Source organism: Spermophilus citellus, assembly GCF_964194105.1.
Source record: "Spermophilus citellus genome assembly, chromosome: 5".
Lineage (NCBI taxonomy): Eukaryota > Metazoa > Chordata > Mammalia > Rodentia > Sciuridae > Spermophilus > Spermophilus citellus.
The window spans coordinates 82,790,340-82,811,562 of NC_138186.1; the positions used below are offsets into that span (position 1 = coordinate 82,790,340).

Genomic DNA, 21,223 nt, shown 5'->3' on the forward strand with positions numbered 1-21,223 from the left:
CTTATAATGCCTATCACTGTGCCAGGCATTGAACAGAAGCTTCTTAAATACAAAAGAATACGGTTGGGTGTTTTTCTTATCTGGGATCATTGTTTCTTGAGAAGGACCTACTGAGGCTCAGAAGTGAGTACGAGATGATAGTGAGCATCATTAAAGGAATTAGAGTAGATAATCCATGTACAAGCATCAAAGAAGTAGCAGTTATGCGTTGTGATGGGGCTAACCTGAGCACCAGATGGGATATTAGAGTTATGATGTTGTGGGGCAACTTCAGGTGAAATTAGGATACAGTGCAAAAGAGTCCTAGCGAGAATGGGTTAAGAAAGACACTGCATCCTAAAGTGCAATAAACTCATAAAACCCAGGCTGTTGGAGGTGTATGTGTGTGTGTATGTACCAAAATTATCTAGAAAATCACGTTGCTGTGGCTGTAAACACCTGACTAGTAAATGAGAGAGATATGGTGGAAGGAAGAGAAAAAAAAATGCGTCCAGAGGGTGTTCCATTCTGCGATTCGGAACACTGGGGGTGCTCAAATAATATTAATGCTCTATGATGAAGATGGTAGCGAGGATGATGATGATTAATGCAACCCATGGAAAAAATAGGGCTGGGGAGGATGAAAGACAAGGGATGATGACTCATGGGTGAGGGGTACCTGGGGATAGAGCGAGGTGGTGTGCACGTTGGCGAGCGTGGGGGGAGCTGCTGGGGCACGCGTGGCTCTGACCTGGGGAGAGGGCGGGTGGGTGCCGGTGGGCGGAGCGGCACCGGGACTGAGTGGCTGGCAGCTATGTCTGCGAGAGCAGCGGCATCACCCGGGAGCAAAGCCTCCGAGACTCCGCCTAACTGACACCCAAACTCCCTCTCCCTCCCGCAGCCCCAAACTGGAGGCAGTCGAGCCTGAGAGCAGCCTCGGCGGCGGCCGTCCCAGCCCCAGCCCCGCCCCCGCCCCGCGAGCCCAGCCGGAGACGCCCGGATCGGCGTAGCCTGGCGGAGCCCTCGCCCCCTCGCCGCGCCCGCCGCGCCTCCGCCTGCCCGCCCCCGCCGGCCGAGGTTGGGCTGCGGGAGGCGGCCGGGCGGCCCCTAGCCTCGCCAGGGCGACCAAAACAAAGGCAGCATCCGGGGCTGGGTGGATGCAAACAACCATGAAAGACTGGGTTCTCGCTCTCCCCGGCTCTGCTGCTGCCACTGCCGCTGCTCCTCCTCCTGCTGCCGCCGCCGGGAGGGTTCCGCTGTGAGGGGAAAGCAGGGGCGCAGCTGCTGGGCGTGAATCCGAAAGGTGAGAGCGAGAGAGCGAGCGGAGGGGGCGGGCAGGCCACGAAAATGTCCTCGACCGTGGGGCCCCGCGGTCCTCGCCCACCCACGGTGCCTCCCCCCATGCAAGAGCTGCCCGACCTGAGCCACCTGACCGAGGAAGAGAGGAACATTATCATGGCAGTGATGGACCGGCAGAAGGAAGAGGAGGAAAAAGAAGAAGCCATGCTCAAGTAAGCCACCCCCAGCCGCGCCATCCATCCCTCCGTGCCTCTGTGCCTCCATCCGTCCATTCACCACTCACTCACCCAGTCCTCTAGACTGAGTGTGGGGGAGGGGCGGGCGAGGGTGCTGGGTGCTGGGCGGAGGTGTCAGTCTTGAGGCCAGGGGCCCTGGCTTGACCAGGGAAGAGGTTAGGGGGACCTGAGGAAGGGGAGAAAGCGACTAAGGCAGGAACCTAGGAGCTGGGAGAGGATGGCTTGGGACTGGTGCCCAGGAAGATTGGGTGAACAGGGGCCACCTTGGTAGTGGGATATGCAGAAGCTGAAAGGAACTGGTCCCACCTAAGTGGAAGGGCCCTGGATTGGGAGCAGGTTAGGGGCCAGAGGATGAAGAAGGAAGGGGGTGGGGTGGGATGAAGAGGTGCTGAGGTGCTGAGGACAGCTCCTCTTCTCTTTTGGAGTTGTTTAGCAGGTCAGAGTTACCCCAGAAAAGGGTGCAGGTATTTATATAATAAAAATGCTTATTTTTAGTGTTCATTTTGCTACTCATTCATTTCACAGATCAAGGTTGGGTCTTGTTTTGGGCAGTTGCCATCTTTGGTAACCTGCTCCCCAGCTTCTCTTTAACCTTTTATTCATTCTACACAGACTACCTGTGTGAAGACAAATTTTCTTACCTATATATATTGCCATTGGCAACACAAAGTTTTCAATAATGCCAGAAGCTGACAGGGACTCTGGCCTGAATAAAATAGAGATTCCCCATTACTGGTTTCCAAGAGACCTCTGGAGCCTGATCAATTCCTGAAGGAAGCAGCCCAATAAGGGATTGAATATTTGTACATATCCTGCCTTCTTTAGAACCTGTGAACCCTTCAGGGGATCTCTGCCTGGTGCCCCATTTTCCTGGGGAGGTTTCTAGTGGTGCAGGAGTGTGTGACACTGTCTGCTGCTGCTGGCCTCAGACAAGGCTGCTTACAAGGTACTGGCATAGAGATTGGGCTTTCCTGGCTCCTTAGCATCACCCCTAGAGTGGAGCTGAAAGGGACTTAATGCTGCCTTCCCTTGGGAAGTCTGCATGCATTCAGGAAAGTTTTACGTTCAGGGCTAGGGGAATTTAGAGACCCTGACTGGGACTGTTTTTTTTTTTTTTTTTTTTGGTGTCCTCTGCTTAGCTAAAAGATGTATCTGGGGGCAGGCAATTTGACATGAAGAACCAAAGGGAACCTGTTGCATCTGGAGTTGGCTGATTGTAAAGAAGGGTAGGTAGGGAGCAGGGGTGTCACCCAGGCACAGAGTACACCCAGCTTGGCCTCTCTTCCAGCTCCTAGGATTGTCTCTTAAAGAGAAGATGCTGCCAAGGATGCTGCTTCCCCTCTGTGCAGTAATGCCTCAAAGGAAAGGAATGGAGGGAGGCTGCATTCACAGATGGATGGGTCCCCAGCCAGTGCAACTGCCACCTCGAGTGGGGAGGGATATATTGAAGGAGAGATGTGGGAGTCAGGCCACAGCAAAATAGTAGAAATCCAGTCATTCCTGCCCTTTCATTATAGACTCAGGAAAAAAAGCTGTTAACTCAGAAGGCCGGAGCTGGCCTATTCTATAAAGAGCAGCAGGTTTCTGAATTCTCTGCTCCTTCTCATCCAAAAAACAAATACTTTAAGCCTGCTGGCTTGAGGGAGGCAGAACCCTCATTAATCTGCTGCCTGTCCCTAGTGGAAGAATGATATCCCTGGTGCTGCAGGCTTCCCCTCTTCTGAGGCTAGAAGTAATGGATGGTGTCTGATGGTGCTGCTGTCTGTCTGTTTGGTTGTCAGTCTGTCTGTCTTCACAGTTGCAGCCCCTGCCACCTGTTCCAGACACCTATTCTCTTGGTTAGGATTTACAGGTTTGCTGCTGTCCTTTTGGTGTTTGCTGCAGATAGCAAGTGGATGGAGGCCTCCAGCAGCTAGTGAAAATATGGGCTGCTGCTTGACAGAGTCCAGATAGGAAAGAGAAGGCACAGTGCAAGTAGTGGCCATCACGCCTCTTCATTGGCTGTTTCAAGCATGGTGGAGAGCAATGGGTTTTAAGTGGAAGTGGATGAGCTTTAAGACAAAATCCCAAATCTGCTTACTGCCTAAGGACAACAATTTTAAGATTGTTTGGGTTTATGTGGCCAGATAAAAATCAGGAACCCTGTTCAACTGCTTATGTTTAACACATCTTTTTCACTGCTTTTCCTGTGACTGTTTTCCACTTGCTTGCAAATAGTGTTCCTTTATTGCATGGATTCACATGATATCACAGTATGTGATGCTGTTATACAACAGCCCTCTGTAATCCTGGACCTCTGCGTTAACTTTATCAATCAGCCTCCCCTGTTAATGCCTTGGCCTGTTGTGCAGTGGTGGATTGGGGAGGGTTTGGGAATCCTAGCTTGCTGTTATGTTTGTAATTAGTGGAACAGTGCTGTACTTTTTTTTCTTCCCCTAGGGGACACTTTATGTCTTAAAAATTGGAGATCATGAAGCTATTCAGATGACATGTATGAATGGGGACTTAATGGCAGGCACCTAGTCCTAGGTGGTGACCTTTCCTAAACTTTGCATTAAAATAGATTGGGAAAGGGGATGCTTTTCGCAGGAGTTTGAAATATTTGTTAAATCAGAAAAAAAGTTTTTGTGGTAATATGTGGTCCATCATATCACACATCTGAGACTTTTCAGAGATTCTACAAAGCTAAAGTTCTGGTAACAGAACAATTAGGCTTAAAATTCACTTTGGGATTACTAGAATGATCACTTTGAGCTACCCACTGTGAATGCCTACTATCTCTCCACTAGATATAAAAATAGTCTTTAATAGAATGAGAAAATGGGTGGGTAACCATGCCAAAACAACATTGCAAAATATCAATTAAAATATATTTGTATAGTTTCATTAGTCTTGATTATAAATTACTACTTGAATTCAGTTTTGATAATGTCATTAAATCTGCATAAAGAGAAAACCCAAGCTACTTTCACCTCAAGATTTTAGAGAAATTTTATAAGAAATCAAAAGTATTTACCATAAAAATAGATTTTTGGCAAAGTGCACTAATTTTTCCATAAAACTGGAAGTGACTGACTCCTGTAAATTATAGTTAATGATTGATTAATTATCTGTTAATTGGAGGTGTTTTCTTAATTGTAGTAGGCATGTATGCGTGTGTGTGTGTGTGTGTGTGTGTGTGTGTGTCCATCCATCCTGGGGACTTTTTGAAACCTAACTTCTTCAATGAATTCTTCTTCAAGTAACTCTCAGTAGACATCATGAGCCAGTACAATACATGGACTGAAAACTGCACTATCTGGTACCTAAATCAGAGAATACCTTATTAGATATAAAATCTTATTCCTTTTTAATAATAACTTCAAACATAAAGGAGCTGCAGAATAGCAAGAGAATAATAGAAGCATAGAATTAACGGGATGGTTTGAAAATGAAAATTGAAAACCACATTGGAACACTTCATAATAATAGCTAACATTATTTACCATCATTACTCTAAATTGTCATTTAACCTGATGCCAAATAGGTGAACTATGCTCAGTTAATATGTGTGTAAATATTTGTATTCTCACAATAACTTGTGCAAAAAGTAGTCAGGTATTAGAATTCTCAAATCTTTACTCTATCCTAAACTAATTTGCACACCAATGCACACCAGACTAAAAACCAGACCTTTTAGTCCAAGACTAAATGTTTTCCCATATACTACACTATCTATCTATAAAGAGGACTCTTTTTATATATCTTTTAAAAATGAGCTTCTGGTCTTTCCTCAGTTTCAGAGAAGTGGTTTGATGAAAGATTAAGCTGATTCAGAAGATAAGCTGCTGATCAAAGTGGGGGCAGGCTGGAGCTTCACTTACACTTGTTATTAGAACATTCCTATGGGTGGAAAGAGAGGGGATTTTCTCCAGTTTGAAGATAATAAAAAGAATCTTGGTGTACTCAGAATACCATTAATTTTGGCACCTTGCATTTTGGGGTTCTAGTTATTCTACTTACTATGTAAACATGAGTAAGACAATTATTGGAATTATATAAGGTTCTATTTTTCTTACAAATCCTGCAACCCATGGTGTGAGTTGATTTATTAAGAATATTGACTTTGAACATCTCCCTCTCATTTATTAAAGCTTCCTCCTTCATGGAGAGGAGATAGCATAACATTGTGTCCTGAAATGTATTTTTAAGGTCATTTGGAGAGAACTTAATTAGCAATTGAGGAAAGAATGAGAAATAGACTAGGGTGACTAGAAAGTTTGGTGATAAAGTCCCCATGCATACAGGTATCATACATTCATTGGCAAATTTCATATCACATATTCAGACATATTCAATCACATTTTCATGGCAGGGATGGGTGAGAAGAAAAAGGGAAAAGGCAAGTAGTGAAGAGGGGTGGGTAGAAGAGGAGCAGGTTTATAACTAATCCAAGATGATGTGTTAAGAAGGAAGTACTGGGGGAGAAAACACTTTCACTTGGAGTTTCAGCTTCTTCACATGATCAGTTGATGGGGTTAAACTTTAGGAAGTTGAATGCTGAACTCTACTGGCACTTTCCACCTTGAACAAAAACCTTTCTCAGCAGATGTCCATGCCCATTGCTGAATTCCCAAAGGCTAAAGAAAATGTAGAAAAGGGAAGCCTCAGAAATGAAAGATATGAGGAGTTATCAAAGAGAACAAGAGACAAAAATGGAGAATAAGAGTAATTTAAGAGACTTAAGTTACTATTTAAGTAATTAGATTGCTAAATTAGCAGTATACTATGCAAACCAGTGTGAGCTATTTGTGCTCTGCCAACTTGAATAATAGAGACACAACATCTTGGGTATGTTAGTTGCTCACTAGTTAAATAAGAAAAATGATTTGTGTAGACCTATGTAATTAGCTTCACAGAAATATATCAAATGTGACTTCCTGAACCATGTTATTCTTCTCCTACATCTATAATAAGTGTATGGATGAGGATGAGGTGCCATGGGTTATAAATCCATTGTGTTGCTTTCCATTTATCTTCATGGATCATTTTCTATTTTTTTAAAAAAACTTTTTGCATTTGGTCCTGTGATATAATTTAAAGCTGGTGCTAAGCCTTAACATAAATTCGCCTGAGGCACATGGCAACTAGAGTAATAGAACTCCAAACCCATACACACTGATTCCATATCTTTATTTTTATAAGTATTTTAAAAATGTACACAGTGATGTGGATATTGTGCTTAGTTTCCCTCATCTTTGGGGGTAGGAGACTAAGATTGACTATTTACATTCTAGAATTTCAACATCAGGCATTTGGCTGGACTCTTTACAAAGTTTTACACTTTGTCTTCTTGATGAGAAATCCAACCTGTCAATATTTATTAGCTTTCTAATGTTAGTGAAATCCCCAGAACTAGATAGGTACCTTCCTGACCCTTTGCTCATGATATCCTGGAGTCCAGAGAACAAAGCTTTAAAGAAGCAAGATAAGAACTTCCTGTGGATACTATGATTTTCCCTGCTCTTCAGAGTGCCCCATCTGGGCTCTTGGGATCTGGCCACAGTTGAGTCTCCAACCCTATATGTGCCTTGGGCTTTCCTGATCTACTTGCTCTTATGTTCCCAGAGTTCCCTCTTACCTTGACATTTTCCACTTTTATCTACTATAAGGATCTCTCTTCTCAGAGCTATTATTCTGAACTTTATTTATAATGTAGACTAGTTCTAACAAAGTATGATATGGTATTTAATTCAACAGTAAGATCAGGTGTTAGAATTTCAGGTATCAAAACTGGGTCAAGTGTTGGGCTGTTTGGGTACAATAAAGAGAAGGTCCACTGCCCACAGCCTGCTATTGGCTTAGTTCTACCATTTTAAAATGCCATGTCAGAAAGGGATGTAAGTACTGGGCAATTAGATAGAAACCAGATTTGAATTTGATCTTAACATTATCACTTTTCATAGGAATGAACATTATCAAGTGAACCCATCCAAGCATCAATTTCTTTGTGTGTGAAGTGGAATTTATAATGCCTGCCTTTCTAAATTATAAAGCTTGAATATGGTAAAGTGGATACATCTTTAAACTTCAAATTATTGTACCCCAGAAAATACCATTATTATGTTTACTCTTTAAAACTATAGAAGAATCCCAAAATGTTTATTTATTTCCTTTAGTGTTTGAAGCACTGTGGGGCTTGTGGAAATGAACTCTTGGAGAAGGAGCATCCACTTTATCATGAAAGCAATGTTGTGCGGTGGTTGCAAGTATCTGTTTAAGAATATGATAAAGAATGAAAGATAAAATAAAATAATTGCAGGGCATGATCTAAAGTTATTCTTACCCTCTTTGTATTTTTTTCTGCCTCATTAAATAGCTCATAAATGATTTTAGCACAAAAAGTAATGTGAAATGATAAAGTTTCAAGTAGCTAAAAGAAAACCCTAATTCGAAAATGAGAGAAGAAATCAACTTAAGGTAATTTCCTCACCTTTTACTAGGGGGACAAAAAAAGTCAGATGACTTTAGTTTTACTGGATTCAATAAATTACTAATTTTCAGACTTAGCTGAATATGGGACCATGCATGTGCCAAGCAATAGTTTCTCTTTCATGTTAGTTTACTGTTGAATGATGTAACAAATTAAATGTGTTTAAGAATGTTTTAAGTTTCTGTACTGAATACCTTAGGTTTTCTCTATGTATCTTCTTATACTCTTATATTGGGTTGATGTACACTTAATTTAAGGTAGGTCAATTTTCTGTAGATGACAAAAGGGAAACTAACTGAAGAATTGGCTTGGGATTTTCCTAGTTATGTTGCTATCTTGTGAAACTTCCTGTGCATATGAATGCTTATTTAAAAAAATACTGGAGTTGTTGAAAAGAAGAATGACTTGTGTGTTACATTTGTCCTCATTTGTTTATACCAATTTCCTGCCTTACTATGGATGGTATTTTTTTCTCTCAGTTTTAAGTTTTAGCCTGGATGACAAATTATATTGCCTTCCTCTTCATAGGTCTTTCTTCTCCTGCCCCAAATTATTCATTTAAAACCCCAGAAAATTAATTGATTGACAATGTTAAAATCTATCTTCTCAATAAGTAGTGCAAGAAAGTTGTAGATATAGAATCTTGAAAATCATTTTTTGGTAAATAGTATGCTTTTGCTGAGAAAGAGGTGTTATCTTCTATGAATATCCGTGGGTGCTAATTTTTATGGCAGAACTGAATTTAAATTTTAAAATATTTTTCAAATAATAGTTTTGAAAATTCTATATTGAGCCTTCCAAAAGTATAACCTACAATTAAAAGGGGCTGTCTTTAATATGTGTGAATTAATTGAATTAATTGAATAGATTTTAGAATGTAACATTTTGATAATTTCTCTGCAGTTTAGATAGTGAGATAAGGTAATGTTATAGAAAATAATTTCATGCAATTTGTAAGTAATTAATGCATTTAATTAGAATATTAGCTATTTTCAAGAAGCGTAATGATGAAACAGATGTTTTTTTTTAATGTATTATAGAGGATAATACCTTGCTAGTGATTTACACATTATTTAGTATAATTTTTTTTTGTATTACCCATCATTAAATTAAGTAAGTATTGTCTGGAAGATGTCATTATATTTACATAGGAAAGATATGTGAATTGAAAAACAAAATATCTTTACTGTCATATAAATGTCTTACACTGGTTAGTTTCTTTTAGTGGTCTCTCCTGCATAATGTATATACTCACAAGTGGGAACTAATAAACTAGTAGTTACTGATGAAATGTGCTTGATGCTTTTGCTAGATTTTAAAAAGTCTATTTGATTGTTTCTCAACTTACATTTATGTACTTACAGCACTATTGATTGATATTTGAAGAGCATTCTTTTTTTAAAGTCATTCCAGCAATTGTTAGCTCTTTTTCTTTTTTTTAATACCTTTATTTTATTTATTTATTTTTATATGGTGCTGGGGATCGAACCCAGTGTCTCACACATGCTAGGCAAGCGCTCTACCACTGAGATACGACCCCAGCCCTTGAAGAGCATTCTTAATCTTAAGAATAGCAAGTTATTTTCAAGTTGGAAGTTAGTTGTGCTCCAGGGCTGTGTGCCACATTATGATTCTTGTTATTTAAACACAGCTTTTAACTAATGTAATGATAAACTTTTTAAGAGTGTCTGGCTGTTTTTTTTTTTTTTTCAAATTTATTTGGTTTACATTTTGGAAAAATTAGGCAGATTGAATTTTGAAGTATCCAAGGAATGTATAAATCAATGTATTAGATTTATTTAAATGTATGGTGGTATATATTCACATTGAGAAGTTCTCTTCAGATCAGAAAGATTGCTTAGTGTATTCGTAGAAAAGAGATGGAAAGAAAAGTAAAGTAACCAAATGGCTTTTCCTTTTATATTTCATGCAGCTTAGCAGACTTATCTTTCTTAGTTATCTCTGTATTTTAATATATTGGAGCTTAAGTCTTCTTTTCTAAAAAAAAGAATATATTTTCTATTCTGATATTTGAAATAAAAGGATATTGAAATGAGTGGTCTTTTTTATTTTGGATATTAAGATTTTGGTAAAAGCAAAATTTATAAATAGATTCTGATTTGATATGATCATGATGAAAATTTTTATGAAAATGTAATTGAAACATTTTAAGTACAGTAAAATATTCTTATAATGAGGAAAGATATTTCAATTTATAGATATCTATATACCCTAGGCCAAATCTAGTCACCTGATATATAGCAACCTGACAAAAAAAAAAAACTTGATGCTATTCTGAAAAAGATTCTATAGTCTAAGTATTGTTCCAGATATAGGTATTAGAAAGAGATTCCTTGGTATTTGGAGTTCCAAAGGTCTAAGTTACAGCAGTCATTATTTAATACAACTGTGATTGATGGGTACTCAGTCAGGTGGCTAGTCCTTCCATGAGGGCAGTATGTTAAAATGCTATAGGACACTCCCATCCCCACTGCCTGACACACACACACAATAACCAAAAACTAACCAACCAACCAACCAAGCAAAAGAACCCTCACAATTACAGACCACAAGAAACACATTTTTTTCCTAGTAAGTAGTGCAAATTTTAAAAAATATAAGGTTTATTTTGGGAAAATACTAAATAGTAATATAAAACAGTACAAATCGAGTGGTGGCTATAATAGGGGCTGGAGGTAATTTTGAAGCTCCCTCTTGCCCTTCTTTGCATAATTCCATGTACTTCCAATTTGCCTTTAGTTTTTCTAGAGCTCCCTATTTTTGTCTCCTCTTGACTCTCAAATGTTGGCCTTCTCACAGGTTCTACTCAGCCCTCTACACCTCTCATTTTAATGGCAGGTCCCAATAGATCTGAAACAGTGGTTTCAACCATGTCAGTGACTTCCAAATCATTAGAATTTTTGGCAAATTCCGAGTGTATTGTAACCCCTGTTAAAAATCTCAACCTGGATATCCTGTAAGTGCTTCATACTTACTATGGCCCATCATAAGTTTCTTGAGATTTTGTCTATACACAATGCTTTCTCTTTATTTTCTGTTTATGGATTACACCTCCTTGGTGAAATACCCTCTTCCAAAGTAAAGGTTCAACTTCATGATCAGTATTCTGTTTATACTATCCTTTCTCTGGTCCATGCATCCCTTCCTGACAAGACTTACTGAGCTAGTTCTCTGGGTGTCAGTGCTTCCTCACACCTTTATCACTCTATTCATGGTTTTCTCTTTGTTGGAAATTTACTTTTCTATCTAATTTTGACCTAGCCTTTCAAATGATCTCAAGTGATACCTCAACTGGCACATCTCTCCAGACTTCCCAGAATGATTTTTGTTTTTCTCCTTTGTGTGCATTTTTTCACAACACTTTTCACTCAGCCTTCCTCTCTCAGCACAGCATAAACTCCTGTGAGTAGAATTATTCTTTGTTGTATTCATCATATATGCACAGTGCCTGGGATATAACAGGTGCCCAGTTTTTGAAACCGTATATGAATGAATGAATATATTCAAAAGACATGAACTGGAGGAGTCACCTAAGGCTGCTAAGGATATGAGTGGGAGGATGGTGTAGGATGGTTTTTCTAACCAGGGAATTCAGTCAGCAAATTCTGAAAGCAAAGAATGAGCTGATTGCTTTTGGCTATTGAAAGAAACGATTTGACCAGAATTTATGAGGAACTAAATATTGGATATTGGACATTACAAGGTAAAATAAAAGTATAATTTTCTGATGGTCTGTTGTGTTCTTGATTTATCATTCATGGCTTTTTGAAAGACAGCTTTCTTAAGGTATTTGAATATCAGTGTAGGAGGATGTAAACAGTATTTTTAAAAATGAAATCCTCTAGAAAGATATACTGAATGGCAATATCTTAATTAAAACATCACTAATTCCAGTAATTGTTTAAGCATATGTTTTCAGATTTTATATTTAGAATTAAATCAGATGCTCATGACCATAAAGTATTGATTGTATTGATTATATTTTTAGTTACAAAGTACACTTCAGTTAAACCACCCTCTAGACTTGAACTTCCTGAAAGCAGGTGTCTAATATTAATCATCTTTGTATTTCCATTGCCTTGGCCTGTGGCCAATATATAGTAGGATCTCAGTAGGTGCTTGTTGAACTAAATTGCATAGTCTGCATACCCTGCAAACAAAACTGCTGATCTTTGCATTCCAGAAACTGGACTCTGTTGAGATTGGGATAGGCACTTGGTGACTGTCTAGTCCAGAGTGAGCAAATACTCACATTTCTACACCAAGAGCTGCATTGCTAATGAGTATTGGTTACCTCAGAACCTTCCTGAATATAGTGCTCTAGGCCATCAGTTGGTAAGATTTGGCAATCAAAATAATAACCTATTAACAATTGAAGATTCATTCCAACTTCAAGAAGAGAAAACTGAGGTCTCTTGCCTCTTTGAGGATTTCATTATTAATTAGTGAGAGAGCTGAAGATAAGACTCCCTGCAGGTCTTCTATGTCCTTAACCAGTGTTTTTTTTTTTTTTTTTTTTCCCACTGTCCCTCTCTCTCCACATGGTTCCATTTTAACTACCAATAATTTTGAACAATTCATTTTTTTCAATTCTTCTTTTATTTACTTGCTCTTTATTCCATTAAAGAAAACTACAAGGGAACTTCTAATTACTTTGTTGATTTTGAATTTGGTTATATTGAGTATTATTCAAAACAGGTGGATCATTGCCAAGGATTAAGAAATATTTTAAAGGTCTCCTGTGCAATGATATTTGTTGCAGTTATATTTAAACTGTATCAATATTGCTTAATTGTGATAATTTTATTTTTAATTTTTAATACTTCTCTGAAAGATACGTTTTCAATATACAGTAATTTATTTATGATTCCAAAAAGCTTTTCCTACTATGCTTTTGAATTATGTATATATGAAAATAACGTTTTGCTTTTTTACTTAGAAAAGTCAGTTGGTTTTGTTCATTGTAGGAAGAAGTGCTTTGCTTGGTTCTTCCTGATTTGAAAGTCTAACTAGACTGTTGATGAGTAGTTAAAGGAAAAATTCATTGGCATGGAAGAGAATGATTACTCACATCTATATACCTGAACTTACTCAACTGTGTTTCACATATATCCCATCTTACCTGTGCACTGCCCATGATCTTCCATACCCACATACCTAAAGACTTAAAAAAGTTCTTACTATAAGGTATTTTTGTGGGGAGGGTAATTTTACGTAATTTGCAGAATTTTCATGATATAGAGACGCCTCGAACTACCCTTTGTACTCACAGCCCTTGTCCTAGTGTAATTCTGGAAGAAAGTTCGACCCTGGGGGATGGTTAATTTAACTAGCAAAGAACACTATCTAAGGCCAGATGATTCACTGACTAGCCAATACCCTTTTTCATGTTTTAAAAGAGAGGCCTATTAGAGGATCAAAGAAAATGAATGATTCCCCACTCATTTGTTCTTGAAACAAAAATGGACTGAACACTTATAGCATGTTAGGCATCGTGTCAGAGTAGAACCATCTGCTCTTTGCCTTTTGTAGGATGAGAATATGTTATTTAAAAAGGCATGTATGTGAAGTTAAAATCTATAATGAATGCAGGACAGGAAAACATTTGATATTTTGATTATATAATATAAAACCAGAATTCGGACCAAGAACAGATTGTCTAGGAGCAGTTCCTATGGAAATGATAGTGAGGACTGGGCTAGGATCTGAGGATGAGTAGAGGTTAAGTAGAATATCAGGAATAAAATACCTGCTAGGCAGAAAGTGCCTTCCAGGCTGCTGATGGGAGGAAGATGGGAGAGTCTGAAGATCTGGATGGAAGCCAGTGTTGTGGAAGAGAGCAGTTAGGAGAAAGCCAGGCTACTTGAAGTTGAGAGAATTTTAGAGAGGTAGGCAGTAGCCAGGGAATGTGGGGTCTTCTAGGTCATGCTATACAGTTGCATTGTTATCCAAAGACTCAAAAGCTTTTGAGGAGATGTATGACATAATCCTATTAGTATTTTAAAAAGATCACTCTGATGCAATATCAAGAACAGATTGGGTGGAAGTTGTGGACCTGTATGTTTATGAATTAACTGGGCGGCTATTGCAGAGGCCAGGTGAGAGGTGTTAGAAATAAGGACTTGGGGCTGGGGATGTGGCTCAAGCGGTAGCGCGCTCGCCTGGCATGCGTGCGGCCCGGGTTCGATCCTTAGCACCACATACCAGCAAAGATGTTGTGTCCGCCGAGAACTAAAAAATAAATATTAAAAAAATTCTCTCTCTCTCTCTCTCTCTCTCTCTCTCTCTCTCTCTCTCTCTCTCTCTCCCCCTCTCTCCTCTCTCACTCTCTCTTTAAAAAAAAAAGAAATAAGGACTTGAGTGTTGATGGGGAACTATTAGGATTTCATAGAGACTTCTGAAGCAGAAGTCACAGGGTTTTGTTTTTGTTTTCATTAATTGATTTTGGGTTGACTTCTGACAGGTACCACCAGCTTTTGGAAGTATCCAGAGGGATAGAAGGGAGAGCCTACTCAAGGGGGTATGGGTTAGGAACTAGAGAAAATGGAGGGGAAATATTAATTTATGAATCACTTGTTCAAGGCTATGCACCTGTAGGTGAGAAGAAGGGATTTAATTTGGAGAAGGGAAAGACATAGAAATAAGCCTTAAGGAAAATCGATTTTCAGAAGTTGAAAGAGGACAATGATCCTGTTTGAAGACATTAAGGAAGAAATGACGAGAGTTAAATGAATAACCAGCAAAGCACTGTTTCACTAAGTGAAAGGAGGATAGGGAGCACCCAGTAGGATATCCAAAATGAAAACCATTGGAAACATTAAATGCTGGTGAAGATGATGAGCAGTTAGAATTCTTATGCAAAGTGGGAATGTAATATGGTACATTCACTTTAGAAAACTATTTGTATGACTGATCATACAAATAGAAAATAGAGCTCCAGGTTACACAGCATGTGCAATAAATGTTCCCCGGAACTGGGAAATGAACAAACTTGACTACTATTACAACCAGATGCTATAAGGCAGATGATAAAAATGTTTTCCTAATGTAAAATCTTACTAATAGTAGTAGTAATTACTTGGGGATGCAGGGAGGGGAATACCTAAGTGTAGATTTCAGAATCAAGCAGGTCTGGGTCTGAATCCAGGACTCTACCACTTATTGTTGATCTTGATTGAAGTCATTTAACTCCTCCCCTTTGTCTTATCTGTCTTTTCTGTAAAATGGGTGGGAAAAGTGAAGGAGGTAACAATAACTATATAATGTACATGACACTGCTTCTCATTCTTAGGCAGCATTAACAGATTTTGGCTATAATAATGAATATTTTTCAATAGTTTGAATTTAAATAGTACCATGCACCCAGTATTCACATCTCTCTGAGTATAAAAAGAGGTGCCTCTACGCTGTGTGAGCCCTGTTTCAGCTCAAAAGTACGGTACTTGCTGTGTTGATACTATATAAAAGAATTTTGAATCACAATTGGAGCTCAGTTCCTACATTGTGCTAAGCCAGAATACTCTTATTCATTGTACCGATTTTAGTACAATGCAGTTACCTGAGCTTTGGGAACACGCAGAAGAAGTCAGGTGCTTTCTGTCGAACTGTGGTAATAAACCTTATTTTAGCAGCATATTGGAATAGATTTACCCTACATTATGCTTACAGATTTAATTCGTTACATTTGTTGTTCTACTAAAGGAAACATTTTGGTTTACCTCTTCAGTTTATGATCTTGGATGAAAGCATGAGAATTAACATACTTAATTCATATGATCTATATTCAGTGGAAAAGAATATTTTATCTTGATTTTATAACATGAAGGGATACCTCCAACTGAGAATATCCAAATTCTTTTTATGGGAATGCCTTATTTTAAAAAAAAATAAGATTTTTCCATCTAAATTAAATCAGTGACATTCCCAAGTACTATTCATATAGTAAATACTGAATGAAATGTAAAGAAAATTCTCTTCAAAAATATTGTTTCAATATGAATCTAATGTGAACTTACTTTATGCCAGGGATCAATTAATGTTATGTTGATATTTTCACACAAAATTAGGAGCAATGAAGATGATTTTCCAATATTTTAAAAGTATATATACATCACAATTATGAACCTTTGCAGAGATCAAACATGATAGAAAAACTAAAAAATAACTATAAGTATATTGAAAACATCTAACCATCACCACCAAACTCCAGCTTGTAGCATTTATACTGTCATAACACAGACACTCTCTCTTTTTTCTCTCTGCTTTTAACTCATGAGAAAATCAAGTATTTATAATAAAGACATCTGTTGTCTTTGTGAAACTCTGGTAATTAAAATATATTTCCCAGGCTATTTTTTTGAAAAATTTCTAAATGATAAAATTCCTTCCAGAATTTTTTAAATACTCAGGGCAGTGACTTATAAGGATCAATGTAACTCTGAGAATTCACTCTTGTGTATTATTTTCCCCTCTTCAACTATGTAATTAAGATACTGACCTATTTGCCTTTCTCCTAGCAGGCATTGCTAAGTTTCTTCACACCATGTGATTGGTAAGAGGACCTCGTGATAAGAAGGACAGCAATATGTCCCATTCACCCTTTTGGACTCTGCATTCAATTGAGACTGCTGTCCCCTGCAGTCCCCTCCCCTCAACCAAACAGGGCACTCTTTGGCTTTTAGTTTCTGTTTTTATTTCTTTATGGAAGAATTAATGGGTACTTTGGGCAGATTTAGGCATTTTATCTTCTTTCTTCCTTTCTTTGCTCTCTATTTTTCCTCATTACAGGAGACAGAAATATGAGAGCCTCAGTGGGGAATTTTCCCAGAAGAGAGAAATGGAGGATCCATTGCTCTATCATGCCCGTCATTTCCAGAGAGGAGTGATTTTTCTCATTTGACCCTTGGACTCTTCCTGGCTGAGAAAATCCAGCTCTTTGTGCTATCCACCTCAGGGTCTGCTGGAGGGGAGAACTTCTGGAAGTGCAGTACAGAGAGGAGTGGGCATTATTTAATGCCATCTTCTCCTCTTGGACTTCCCCTTCTAGAAGAGTCAGCTTCTCAGGGAGCCACTTTATATGTGTAGCTGCATTTAGGTATTTAATATACAAGGGAGCTCTGAGGGGTTAGAGGTAAAACAGAAACTGTGGGTGAGGCAGAATAGCAAATTTAGAAAGGATGAGGGTGCTGCATTGGCTTCACAGTCCTGGGTAAGGCTGGAGCACTCCCTATTATTTTCTCTTCAGCATGAAGTTACAATATGTTTTGTTCAAGCTTAAATGAACCTTTTCATCTGGTAATTAACATTTTTACAGTGTTTCTCCTACCACCATATATTTTTGTTTAGAAAATTAAGACCCAGTGTGAAAGTCAGATGAGTAAGATGTTTGTTTTTGCAAAGAGTATGTATTTAAACCCTAAGAGATGATTAATGGGTAAACTGAGAAAGTTAGAAACTAATTTCAACTTCCTTGACTTCCCTTATAGCAATATTTTGATCTTACTGTTTTTATAGTTTATTTCTTACTTACATTTATTTGAATATGTTTCAGAAATTGTCTTTTACTAAGAATAGGTGATAGCACCACTGAGTGCATTTGGTAGCTAGCTTCTCATATCGTGCATTTTGGCAAATGTGGAGAGTTGACTCTGTGTTTATGAAATCTGCGAAATAAGCTGACATCCACATTACAAGTTTGCTGAGGAATTCCTGAATTCTAGTCCTAATTCCATTTTCTCTCATATAACCCTCTAGGGTCTCTGGGTTTTCAGGAATGTTTCATTTATTTTAATTAATTAATTGCTTAATTAAAATAATGCCTTTGCTCTGGCTTACATCAGGAAATACAGGGGTGCACTAAAATTAACAATTATGCAACTCTGTGAGTTATTGCTTGAGCTTATTACACTTTCAGGAAGCTCTGTTTTTTTATGTACATGTCAGAGCTAGTTTTTAATTTATCTGAAGTGGTTTGTAATTATTGGTAATGCTGATAATAAAATTTATACTGTTTGAATCAGAAAACATTAGGGCAGATGTAGCTTTTGATTAAATGCAATTTGGACTGTAAAACATACTTTCTGGCCCTCCCTGTATTGTTGATATTATGCTTTCTGCCCTCTCATCCTAGAATACAGCAACAGGCTAGGGGAGGAGGCAGCCCATTGCTTGCTTTCATGTCTCTGATGAGGTGCTATAAGCTGAATGGTCAGAAGACTTCAGCAGAGTGTCTACTTCTCTAAAAGGCAGCAGGGGAGAGTTAATGTAGCCACAGGGTAGAACTTTCCAGGAGTAGGGCTATCTGGAAGGCTGTGAAAATGAGAGAGAGGGCGGGGGTAGATTGATTGACTTCTATGTACACACTCTCCCCCTGGTCAGGAGAAATTAAAAATAACTGCCCATTGAACAGAATGTTAGAGAAGTTGGCTGTCCAGGGCTTAAGGGGATTTAACATTCAGTATTTTTAAAATACATTTTTTTGGAAAGAAGGTGAACACAGTGGTTTCAGAGGTTTCATTTGTCTGACTCTGGAAGCTTTGGAATGCAATAAAATATTGTGCCTTTTTGGACTGGACATATTTTAGTCAATATGCTGGCTCTGGGATCCCTGGGCTGACCACAGGGTCTGGCACAATCAATGGTGGCCAGTTGGTGCACAATGTCCTCTCTATGAATACATACTGGGCCACATTATGCTTACCAATCTCATGGAATGTTATGATTTTATAATTAGGCCATGAAGTCTTATACTCTATATTGATAACTCACAATTACCAATGATATGCATCTTTCCTATGGTTTAGATGTTTTAAAAAAAGCAGTTTTAAGATTGTGAAGTGAAAGATCTCTATTTTTTTTTATTGATTGTTCAAAACATTACAGAGCTCATGATATATCATCTTTCATACATTAGACTCAATTGGGTTTTGAACTCCCATTTTTACCCCAAATACAGAGTGCAGAATCACAATTGTTACATATTTACATTATTACATAATGGCATATTAGTGACTGTTGTATTCTGCTACCTTTCCTATCCCCTACTATCCCCCCTCCCCTCCTCTCCCCTCCCGTCCCATCTTCCCTCTCTACCTCCTCTGCTGTTGTTCAATTCTCTCCCCTTTTTCCCCCCTCCCCCTTGCCCCTCATAACCTCTTATAATTTTGTGTATCATTGAAGGCAAAATGTCTTCTTTGATATAAAGAGAGCAACTAAGAACAGAACAGGAAGGAAGAACATGAGGAAAAGACTAACAGTAAACAAAGACGAATGGGGGGAGAGAAAGGGAGAGAGAAGGGAAAGCATATGGAAAGATCTCTATTGATTAGGGCCTTATTTCAAAATTTAACTGAATGCTTACTGCTGCTACCATAAAGTATTGCCCAAATTTTATGACTTGAACCTCTTCTTTTCTGCTCAGTGTCTTGGTTTATCAAAGTATTTGCTCCCTTCACTGTGTTCTGTATCCTTTTGAATCCATCTTTTTAGAAATAGAGCATATATGATTTTGGTGACATGCAGCACATGTGTAGTGTTGTTTTTTAAGTGCCTTTGCATGTATACTGGTGGGGTGCAAACACAAGGAACAAAGAAGCCAGTTGGAATTATTTCTACATGAATTTGAATTTTCTAGAGATGGTGTATAAGAGATGCTTTCCAGTAGTTTGAGAATTTGTCCTAAGCGAAAGGTTAATTTATTTTTTACTATCTTTTGGAAGAGTAAACAGCAAAAAGCTAGCAGTGGCAGCTGATGAGATGAGATTCATCAGTCTTGCTCAAGGAAGGAGAAGGGGTTTGAAGGTGATAAAGGGAGACCAGGATGAGAATTCTCCACCAAAAATCTGCCAGGTGGAAGCTATAGAAGAGTCGATTTTAATTTGATCAGAAGTTTCTAAATGCAGGACAGAAGAGAAGGTGAAATTTGAGTGTTGTTGAAATTACCTTTGAAAGTTCCTTTGGAAGAAAAAGTGTTAAAAGCAAACACCATCTCTCAGTTATGTCTACCAGAAGAAGTTTTCCCTTCAGCACCAGATTATGTAGTTGGTTTGTGGGATTTTTTTTTTTAAGTATGTGTCACTGAATTCATTGAATAATGAATTATTCTCTAAACTTGGAAAGTTCTTCTGTGGATAAGAGCCACACAGAAACTGCCTTTGGTGGAAGATTCTGATGTTCATTTGGTGTAAATATTCATAGAGAGAACTGACATGGTGAATAGACTCATGCCCACTCTTTAAACAGTGTTTTCTTTTTCTCTTTATCAAATATGGTTAAATTCTCACAAGGAAAAGCCTACATAATGTAGGCTATCTTATAATACATAATGCACTATCTTTGTGGTCAGCTGCAACATAAAGGAAAGAAGCTTCCCCTAATTCCCTACTCTCTTCCTGTTCTTGGTGGATTTGGCATTGGGAGTTTAAAAAAAGAATCATTAGTAAATATTTCCATCTTCTAGATGGATCATCTCTATAGAAATGGGCTAAACTTTTTCTTACAGGATCACACTAACCACACCTTTGAAACATGCAAAACTTTTCCAATCTTTGCTTTTTTAACACACATCAGTCTAAAGTGAAGTATTAAAGGATATTTCTTTGTTAAAAATTTTGTTGATGCTTGCAAAGTGTAAGACACTGTCTTGCCTGATGGATCAGTATTTAGCAAGGTATATGTATTTCAGGTCCTTGTGAGATTCCTATTTGAATTTGGCCTGTTTCTCCTACCTTTGATATCTCTTAAATTTGACCTTACTATCGCAGTATCTCCTTTTAAGACATCCTGGTGATCCTTTCAATAGTGCTCCAACTGAAAGTACTCCCCTCACCAATGGCAGAACTCTTCAGTAAGTGCAGAGAGAAGGTGATCTTATGATCTAAAACTTTTAGCATTCCCCATAAATATAAAATTGTTATTAAATCTATAGGTTCATATGCTGAAAACAGTCATTTGAGTTAAGAAAAAAATTTGGAATTAGTTATAGAAGAAATTTGAAGATGAAGAAGTAGATTTAAAATCTGGAGCTCAGTGTTGCCATTTCTGTATAAATTTGCATCAGAAGGGAATAAAAGATGTGTTTTAAAGTGGCAGGGATAGTTCTCCTGTCATTCTAGGTAATCCTTGTTTCAGTTAGTCATATGTAAGTTTTATCATTGAAGCATTCAAATTAAATCTCTGATATTCAAATTAATTATTTACTGTTCACCATCCTTTCCTT

At 38.2% G+C, this 21,223-nt stretch overlaps 1 protein-coding gene across 3 annotated transcripts in view; it reads left to right on the forward strand.

The window, feature by feature from the left end:
• Positions 1 to 1,082: 1,082 nt before the first annotated feature.
• LOC308649911 (regulating synaptic membrane exocytosis protein 1-like) overlaps positions 1,083 to 21,223 on the forward strand; it is a gene marked incomplete at its 3' end in the record, with an annotated part of 191,887 nt that continues 171,746 nt past the window's right edge. For all 3 annotated transcript variants that reach the window (XM_081295805.1, XM_081295806.1, XM_081295807.1), the window contains exon 1: positions 1,083 to 1,490. In XM_081295805.1, the coding sequence (XP_081151931.1) occupies positions 1,327 to 1,490 (164 nt within the window). In that variant the 5' untranslated portion in view covers positions 1,083 to 1,326. The remainder of the gene's footprint in view (positions 1,491 to 21,223) is intronic.